Here is a 10,344-nt window from a genome sequence, read left to right as displayed (position 1 = left end):
TACAATAAGTAAATATATATTTACATGTTAAAATATTATATATATTTATATGTAAATACTGATGTATCCATATAGCTATCTAATCTATCTGTATTTTTGTGAATTTAGGACTTTGAGGTTGGTCCTGTAAGATTCCTCAGAATTTACAAGTGAAAAATCTCACTGGTGGTTTTTCAGAAGAGAAGCTTTTTTTTTTGATGCTTAGATTCAGGGTACTGGGCAGAAACAAAACCCAAAGGATATAATATCTGGAAAGATGGGAATCAAATTCTGAAGAAATTCAATTACATTTAAATATAAATAAACTTGTAGCTTAGTCCATTAAAATCATTGGCATAAACACAGATCCTTTCTCTCTTTGTAGAGAGATGTGAAGTTCTGAACCTCTCCATCTATCCTCTCTATTAACTATGAATTTGAGAAAGGTGGCAAATTTCCCAAAAACTTTGGAAAATTCAGTAGCCTGTTAAAGACAACTAATAAGTAAATTTATTTTAGTAGCTATGGAGGAAAAAGTTTTTCTTTGTACTGTGATATTTTCCACTGCAAATCTACATAAAGTTCCATTTTGTTATGAAAATAACAATATTTTGAGGTTTATCTTTAAAGCTACTTATTTACAGGTGATAGCCATCTTGATTACACAAACTCAGCCCTTATTATTATTTCAATTAATTAGGTCACAACAGAGGAAAATAAGGTATCTCTTGTCACAGCCTGATGCCCCTTCTAGACTTTTGGGGACTTGGAATCAATTGACTTCTCAAAATCTTAAAAGATCTTCATTATGGCAAGGTCCGTAATTTGATTTACTTTAAGGAATACTTAATGGTTAAACGTCGTACTGTGTTGTATTATTGAATTCTTGTTCATGGTTCAGGATTGATCCACTCCAGCTTTCAGCAAGGAGCAGTTTTCTGGTGAGGCTCAGCAGGACTCCCAATCAATAGGGTTAATAGATGTGGGACCAGGCAGTCAGAGGTGACAGGGCTGGCGGATCCAATGCCAATGAAAACAGGTTCTGATGTCACTTTTATGCTGGCAACAATGTCATCCTAATTACCTGGAGCATACAGTTGTTATGTGTTAACAGGACTGTGAATGACCCATCAATCTGAATTATTTTAAGGAAAGTAGTTCAATTTTTTTTAGCCCTTCTTTATATTACTGATCTCCATGATTTCTGAGATATCACTTGCTACCGTATTGTAGAAAATAGTACTGTTCAGCTCTTCCTTGGTATTTCAGTACCCCCAACAACAGATTAAAGCTACATAAAATGTTAGCCCTCACCCCAGTTAGAGGGTATTTTGTGTAAAAAAAATGTTCGTTTTCTAAAAGATACCTTACAGGCCTTGACTGGCCTTCCTGTTCCCGGCAGCGCCCAGCTCCGGGCGTCTTTTCGCCAGCCTACGGTCCGTGACGGCCTTGCCTCAGCCCCGGGCACCGGCGCTGCAGGCCGGCAGCTGGGAGTCCCGTGCCCCTCGGACGGCCGCGAGACTCGGAAATCTTTCTAGGAACAGTGAGAAAGACAGAAGAACCCCTTGGGCTGCCAAGCGCTGCTGCCACCATGCCCAAGAGAAAGGCAAAAGGAGATGCTAAAGATGACAAAGGGAAGGTGAAGGATGAGCCACAGAGGCGATCAGCACGGTTGTCTGCTAAACCTGCCCTTCCAAAACCAGAGCCCAGGCCAAAAAAGGCCCCTGCAAAGAAGGGAGAGAAGCTGGCCAAAGGGAGAAAGGGGAAAGCAGAAGTCGGCAAGGATGGGAACAACCCTGCGAAAAACGGAGATGCCTCTACAGTCCAGTCACAGAAAGCAGAAGGCCCTGGGGATGCCAAATGAAGTGTACCTTTTTGATAGCTCTGTACTTCTAGTGACTCTACTGTTTGAAATACTATTTTTAAATCAAATTTTATAAAAATGTAGATTTTTTTTAAGTTATGTTGTTAGCACACGAGATACTTCATTGTTGTCTTTTGTGGAAAGGGCAAATAACCACTGGTAGAATGTTTCAGAAGCTAGATTGAAATGAGGGGAAATAGAAGTATCTATCCTCCTATTTGAAGATTATTCTTGGTTCCCGGGGGAGATTCTCTGACATTCACGCATGTCAGCCACTATGGCTCAGAAGCCTTACTGTGTGGAGAAAAAATACTTCATGTCTTCTCCTTTCTTGATGTCATCAGCACATTTTTGACTTCCTGAAACCAGGAGTCATGATATGGCCTTGACACCCCTAGAATCAGCTGCATCAAGTAACAATACTCAGGCTTTCTGGTGATGACATCAAGATGGTGTTGCTTAGAAGAATCAGGATTCCTGTTTGTAGTTTGTGGATCATCTCATTAATAATCCTGGAGTTTTTAGTTCCTTTCCTCCATGTCAGAGTTGACCTGTGAAAATCTCTTAAATGCTTCATGTGAAATAATCACCCTTTTTTGAAAATTTTTCCTGTTTATTGCAGCAACAGACTTTGTTGACTTTTTGGAGAGGGGAGTTTGAAAGTTGTAAGATGTTATGGAATGTCACCCATGTCCTGCTGGAAATAACTATTTTTGGAAAGTCTCTTATAAAGCTGGATACAAGTTAGCTTCGTGGTAGGGGAGTGATCATTTCCTAATCAAAAGTCATAAAGCTACTCTTTATTGCCTTTAAAAAGTTTTATAGTTCGCTTTTCACATTTGTCTTTAGTCCTCTCTGAACTGATTTTTACAAAAACATGAGATAGTAACTCAGTATGTTTTTTTTCCATATGGTAAGTGGTTGTTCCAACACCATTTTCTGAAAAGTTCATTCTTTCCCCAATCATCTATAACACTGACTCTTTTCATAAATCAACTTTCTTTGTGTGGAGGGGTGGGGGAGTCTGTTGATGGTTTCTGTTCTGACTCACTGGTCAATTTGTCTAAACTTGTGGCAGTACTATACAATCCTGAGTACTATCACTTTAGAAAAAGGTCTTGATATCTCAGGACAATTTCACCTCCACCTTCAACATCAACAAACTTTTCTTCCTTGGAGTATCTTGGCTATTCTTAGCCAATTACTTTTCTATACAACTTCTAGAATTAGATTGACAAGTTTCAAATCAAACAGATGAAAAGTTGAAATTTTTATTGGATTTGTATTGAATTTATAGATTAATTATAATGTTGAGTCTTCCAATTCATGAACATGGTATAATTTTCCATTTATTTAGTCTTTTAAAATATCTTTCAATAAAGTTTTATTATTTTCTCCATTAAAAAAAAATAAAAGATACCTTACAAAAGAGGGGGTTTCTAAATAGCAAAATCTGAAAGAGGCAACTCAAGCTAGAAAAAACGTATTTTTATCTAGTAGTCTATATGAAGCAACATGAAATATAAACTAGTTAAGCAAGGAGTGGCTAGTCAAGTTTTATTCTACTGTACTCTTAGGTCTTCTCTTTAGGAAGCCACTAGAAAGGCAGCAGTCCCTCCCAAAGTCTATCAAAATGTACGTTTTATAGACATCGCACTGGGACTCAAGCAACTGAGTCCAGAGCAATAGATTCACCTCTTACAAATGCTTCAAATAAATATATTGCATGCATGCTCTGTTGCATAGTTGTGTCCAGCTCTTTTGTGATCCCATGGACTGTAGTCTGCTGGGCTCCTCTGTCCATGGGATTTCTCAGGCAAGAATACCTGGGAATGGGTTACCATTTCTTTTTCCAAGGGATCTTACTGACCCAGGGATCAAACCCACATCTTCTGCATTGGCAGGTAGGTTCTTTACCACTGGGTTACCAGGGAAGTCCACTTACTAAGCAGTAATTTGGAAAATTTGCCCATCCTTGGGGAAAAGGCTTGATGGTGTACATTATTTCAAATATCGATGCTGATCTTACTGTACAGAATGATCATTTTTGCCATCATATCCTTCACAGAAGAATCTATTTGACTATTTTCTCCTTTACAAATTTTATTTACTTATTTTTTAAGAAAAGAAACCAAATCTAACAAACAATCTAGTCTTTAATACCCTAAGAATTTCCTTGATGGACTCTGTGGGGTTCATATATCCATCCATCTTGGATATATGCAAATTTACATTTCATCTTTGACTGATTTGCTATATTCTTAAAGGAAAAATTTATGACTGCTAAACCTAGAAACAAGCAGACAATAATTATTTATAAATATTTATAAATAAATAATAATTGTTATTTATAACAATTATTCTGTCCAGACCAATTGTGCTAGCAGAGACAGAATGGCCACTGGCACAGTGAAGCCACGGATTGAATTACAGTATGCTTTTTATTGCCTTTCATACTCATTAAACCCACTACATAGTAAACCATATTAGGTTAACTTGAAAAAGTCTCAAATCTGAAGGAAATTAGATATTTTTAAATTGCACTGGGAAATTCTCTGTTAATTGCTTGTAATCAAGTAGTATTGATCATTAGCTCTTTATTTTACGATGAGATTGGTAATGATGATCATGGTGATCATGATGATGTAACATGCACACAGAAGGATGGACATGTGTCCTGTTCCTTTGAAGAGGATTTGTCTTCATGCCCAATGTATGTTGGTTTACATGGTAGTCTTGCAGCAGTCAAGAAAAAGACAGGAACAAACATTTTAGGCATTCATCTAGACTCAAAGGAGGATTAATCTTAGATTAACTTTTCCATTGTCATGTTTGAAGTGTTGGCCAAGCCTGTCTTGAAATTAAAATTGTTTGTTGAGGATAAATACAATTATTTTAATTTTTCCAATAGGTATTATACTTATCTTTTAGGAGTAAGGCAGGTCTTTTGCCAGTTTTACATTAAAAAAAAAATCATGTCTGATTTGAATACATTAACATATTTTGTCATCAAAAATTAATTCTAGAAAAGGAATCATAACCAGGAAAGCAATTTAACTGTATATTTTAGAAGAAAAAGAGAAGGAAAACTTTGTCATTCTCTGGGCAGCTCAGTTAATTTGATGTGCTTTGATGTAAATTTGGGGGTCGCTTTAATTTCAATACATATTTTTTCACTTAATAAGGGAAACAAAAGGAACTTTCAACCAGCAACTCCAGTTTGTTATCTCAGAATGTTTGGGCTTCTCAAATGTGAGAACATGATTGTTTTTATTTCCAGGAGGAGATAATAACACTGAAGCAATAAAAAAGAGTCAAGGCAGCTTGCACAGCACAGGAAGTTCACAGCCAGAGACTTAATTTCTCACACAATGTGCTGTGCAATGGGCCCATTAACGTAGATGAATAGGCTCTTTAAAGGTTTTTTTTTTCTTCTTCTTCTTCTTCCGCATATGCAGCTGCCGCTGAATGGTGATATGTTAATAAGGTACTCACTTGCCTATTCTTCAGGTACTCCGGCATTCTCTACCTAGGTAATCTCCATATAGGAAAAGCTATTAGGGGGTTGTATCTGCTACCACACCTTCAATTATATTAACACCTGCACTGATAATCCAGTAAGGTAAGCTAGTAGGGGGCCTATGGCCTTAGTCCACCCCTTTTCTCCCTACAAAGTTACATCTGAAGGGCGGGAAAAAAAGGAAGAAGTAGAAGGAAAAAAAAAAAGGAAAGTCACTTTTATTACACATCAGTGGGAACCTTCTGAAAAAGCTTTCATTCCTAGGAAATTGTTATTTCTTCAAACAGCTGACAGCCTGCAGAGGAAACTCTTAATGGAAACCCAGCTCCTGCATTGTTATGCAGGGCCCTCATGTAGATTAAGGGGGGTGGATTAAGTTAGCTTCCAAAGGGTCTATTGTGTGTAGCATTAATTTGCAGGGCTCTTGATATTTGAGTTTGAAGGTTTATAACCTCAGTGTTTACTTAGATGAACTACATCCTAGGTTTGTTTATTTCCGTCTGCAGTCTCTTATTTCCTAGTAAATGTTACATTTATATTTGTTAACAGCAAGAATGTTGTTATAAATCCCAAAGAAATAATTACACATGCTTATTCATTCATTTTAAAGCCTCAATCCTGGTCCTCCCAGGTCACTTTTCACAGTTATGTTGTAGAAGATTATACAGATAGATTCATTTCTCAAGAATGTTTATGCCATCCAGTTAAATAGCAAAGTAAAGACTATATAGTTAGGAATGAAAGCTTAATTATTCCTCTCCCACGTGATCACTTTCTGTGAAATTAACATAACTGCCCCTTGTTTCTTTTGTATAGCAATATTATAAATACATAGCACCCCCAAAGCTGTGCCATTTTCTTCCAAATGAACAAATTTACTATAGAACTGATCATAACTTTTTTTTTTTGTTACTGTTTGGATGATTACTTTGTAAAGAGTAGTTTCCAAGTTTGAATATTTCTTAATGTTTTCAAATCACTACTTGCAGGCAAATCTGTGTGATGTTTTAGACATAGGAACCCTGCAAAAGTCTCATCTTCCAAGATTAAATTGCAAATGTCTATTCACAAACTTGTTCACCACCCCTAATCTTACTCCCTCCTTCTCCCCACCCCACCAATATTGTATAGGCGGTTGCTAACGTGAATTTAAAATTCAATATGAATGGCTAGGGGGAAAAAAGGCATGCCCATTGGAATTTACTCTGCTCTTAATCTGGATTTAGGGACTCAATTGAATAGAATTGAACATTATGCTTGAACAACTGAAGTTTCTATTATTTTTAAACCTTTTTTACAGAAAACAACACCAATAGCGTATTGAATATTTTATTGCACATTTTCTGCTTATGGTTAGTATTTTCAAGGTGTAACAGATAATTTAAAGTGTCACTATTCATGGAATTATCCATGTTAGCATTTATAGTTAATAGGTCTTGTGATATAGTGGTGAGATCATTTATTTTCTTAAATATCAGAGATCAGGACCTTTGTTCTGGCTCCAAGTACCTTGGGTGGTTCTCTGAACTTCTTTGGAGTCTTACTTTTCCATCTGTAAAAATCAGAGTGAGAGTCTGATATCTAAGTAATAAAGTTCTATGATTCTCACCAAAATATACTACTTCTTAGGGACTTCCAATAAATTTGGTATACCTGGACCTTTCCTACTAGCAATAATTAGATTTATTAATCTATACTTATTTCCTAGTAATGTATATTTAATATTGCTGTTTATAGCTCTCACTATATTTTTTTTTTACCTTTTTTTTTTAATTTCAAGGGAAAACTATTGATTAGGAAACTGTTGTTACGAAAACTCTGACAGACACCATTGAAAACATACTGGCTTATAGTAGTGAAACTTTGAAGCAAACTTTTAAGTTCTGATTACTCTTAGCCTGGTAAGTAATGAAAGATGGATCTTATTACTATCGGCTTGTTGTTTTTGTTTTCATCATGCAGTTCTTCAGGCTGTTCCTATGTATCTTGAAAGACAATCTGTCCAAAAATAGAATTTGTTGATTCAGCAAATGTTTCTCCAACACCTCTCATATGCCACACATTGTGCTACGTATAAAGGATAGAGTCATGTAAAGAAAGAAATGGCCTGTGCCCTTGGCAGGATTATTTTGGGAGCAGTGCCTGTCATATTGTAGACCCATAACAATTGCTTTATTGAATGAATGAAGGTATCTATGTTTGTACAAATGAATGAATAAAGCTTACCCTTAATGAATTTAGGTTTTTCCTAAGGCTGATAAGATGTATAGGTTCAGTTCAGCTCATTTTATCAGTAATTTATTGAGTATTTTCTATCTGCCAGACATTAGGTTTAGTCTTGGGAATTTTTATTCAGGAAATTAAATACCAGTAAAAGTTGACATAGCAACATGAGAGCCTTATATGGACTATACTCAAATACTTACCAATAGATATGAATTCCACACACTATGATGTATGCTGAAGTGCTGGCATATGAATGTTTCATTTAGTTCATGTTTTAGCTTGATCTTATACACAAAGTTATTATTAGTGTGGGGGAAACAGTAACAAGAAAATATTCAGACCTCAAAGACTACTCATAAGCTGGATCAGTGACTGAGTGGTTCAGTACATGGTGCTGAGAGAAAAAGGGATGTCAATTTTCAATTACTGTGTAGCGATGATAAGGGTGATAAAAGATGATGACACTATCAGCTATCTTTTATGCTGGACTTACTAGACACCAAACTTTGTCATGAATGCTCTATGTGCATTACCTGATTGAATTTTTCTGATAGCCCTTGGAGGTTTGGGCATTATTATCCCCGTTTGACAGATAAAGAAACTGAGGTTGAGAAAAACGAGGTAACCTGCCTAAGCCATAATGGTACAAATGGTAGAGCTAAAGTTCAAGGTCAAGTTTCTCTTACTTCCCAGTCTCTCCTGTTAATTACTGCATTACTGTTATCCTATCTTTGTGGTCAAAACACTCTGTAGCTATTTCAGATCTGCTAGTTGCTAACTTTGTTATTTCTGCTATTCCTTAGGAGACTGCTAGGTACAAATATTAATTGCAGCTTAATAAAAGAACAGCTTTCAGGACTGTAATTCATCAAAGAGAATTTTATTAAGCTCTTGTCCAAAGTCTAGAAATATAACTTTCTTCATGGCAATAGCTGCAGCAAATTAGAGACTTCGAATGGAATATCAAATATAAGTGTCTGCTTCTTAAAAGTATATATATATATGTGTATATACATATTTATAATATCTTTGCAAGAATAAGATGAAGGAGGTGGCAATGATTAAATGGTGGCTTTATGGAACTTGCAAACTGACCTGCTTTGAGAATAATACCTACATCCCATTATCATAGCAAGAAGTATGAGAGTTTCTACCTCAAATGGAATATCAAATATAAGTGTCTGCTTCTTAAAAGTATATATATATATGTGTATATACATATTTATATTATCTTTGCAAGAATAAGATGAAGGAGGTGGCAATGATTAAATGGTGGCTTTATGGAACTTGCAAACTGACCTGCTTTGAGAATAATACCTACATCCCATTATCATAGCAAGAAGTATGAGAGTTTCTAAATCTGAATGAAGAACATAAAGGAATACATAATTCTCTCAAAAGGCAAATATAATACAGGGAAGGGAGGATGGGGAAAAGCAGCTGCAAGCAAGCTGGAATTAAATGTCTGATCCACTATTTGACAACTGTAAAAACATATTTGATCACTGATGTCATTACTGGAAAGGCTGATATGATAAAGCAATGGATTTGCAGACAACACAGTCACTTCATGCTTCTAGAGCTGCCATTTCTTGTTTATTTTACTAATAAGAACTTGCTTTTACTGTTTATATTTACAACTGTGTGTTAATGAATTGGGATATGTACAAAGAAGACTTGGACCTAGTTTTAGTTAAAATTTTTGTTGAAGATAGTAATTTGAGTTTAGAGCGTCTTTTTCTGAAATCACCAAGAAAACTACACAGTGTTATCAAAAGGAAGATATAAGGAGTAAATTTCTACTTAATAATTTCAAATATAAGTACATACAAATAGTGAAGTAAGCATGTATATATTTTCCCCTGTACATAGCAGAATTTCAAAACAAACGTACTTTTGATTTTTTTGTCTCAATAGGATTTAGTTGAAAGAGAAGGTGATTTGGTGCCTGATGGTTCTAGGAACAAGTACTTGCTATCACAGTTATTGTGTGGCCCTAAGGCAGTACTTTAATCCTTAGGCCTCTGTCCTCCCTTGTATCAGATGGAGATAAAAACCTACCTCACAGTGTTGTAGTAAGGGTTGCAAGGAAGGCAGTACTTATATTAAGGAATAAATGCTTATTACATTTTAGTGAGATCAGAAGCCTGGGAAATTAAGGCATTAAGGGAAAAATGAAACAGAAGGATAAGATAAAAAGATGATTAAAAATGGTCAATAAAAGTGATTGAGGGAATAAAGATGGTATTGAACCAAGATAGGAAAATGTAAGAACACTCAATAGCAAAGTTTATCTATATTCTGACTCTTCTGAGTTTTGGAATGGTGTTTTCAGGAAAAAAAAAAAAAAAAGCACAATGAGAAGAGAAAAAAAAGAAAAAAGAAAGAAAAGCAACAATATAAAACTATAGGGAAATTAAAACCAAGAAAATTAGATCAAATATGGAACTTTTATCAAAAAGCAGTTGAGCAATGTGAAGAGAACAATATGATAAAACAAAAACTCTGGGAAGTCTAGAATAGAAAAGAATAGAAAAATAAAGAAACGTGGGAAAAACAGGAAAAAAGCAAACAGAAAAGAAAAAGTTGAAGTGTGAGTATGTTCAAGCTAGTGGAACATACAACTGTGCATTTAATTTTGACAGCAAAAGATACCTGAATTGAGCCTGATTTACTAAAAGAAAAAGGCATACTAGTGTGAGAAAGCAATGATTTTTTTCTTTTTTTTTTTAATTCCCAAGTTAAAACAGAATGC

At 35.3% G+C, this 10,344-nt stretch overlaps 1 protein-coding gene across 1 annotated transcript; it reads left to right on the top strand.

The window, feature by feature from the left end:
• Positions 1-1,381: 1,381 nt before the first annotated feature.
• On the top strand, positions 1,382-3,110 carry LOC133254731 (high mobility group nucleosome-binding domain-containing protein 4-like). Its single transcript, XM_061428947.1, has one exon. It carries the CDS (start codon positions 1,571-1,573, stop codon positions 1,841-1,843), a length of 273 nt encoding a protein of 90 aa, XP_061284931.1. The 5' UTR covers positions 1,382-1,570; the 3' UTR covers positions 1,844-3,110.
• The last annotated feature ends 7,234 nt before the right edge of the window (positions 3,111-10,344 follow it).

This window comes from Bos javanicus, chromosome 1 (assembly GCF_032452875.1).
Source record: "Bos javanicus breed banteng chromosome 1, ARS-OSU_banteng_1.0, whole genome shotgun sequence".
NCBI classification, from domain to species: Eukaryota; Metazoa; Chordata; class Mammalia; order Artiodactyla; family Bovidae; genus Bos; species Bos javanicus.
This window is presented reverse-complemented; position numbering and strand designations above follow the sequence as displayed.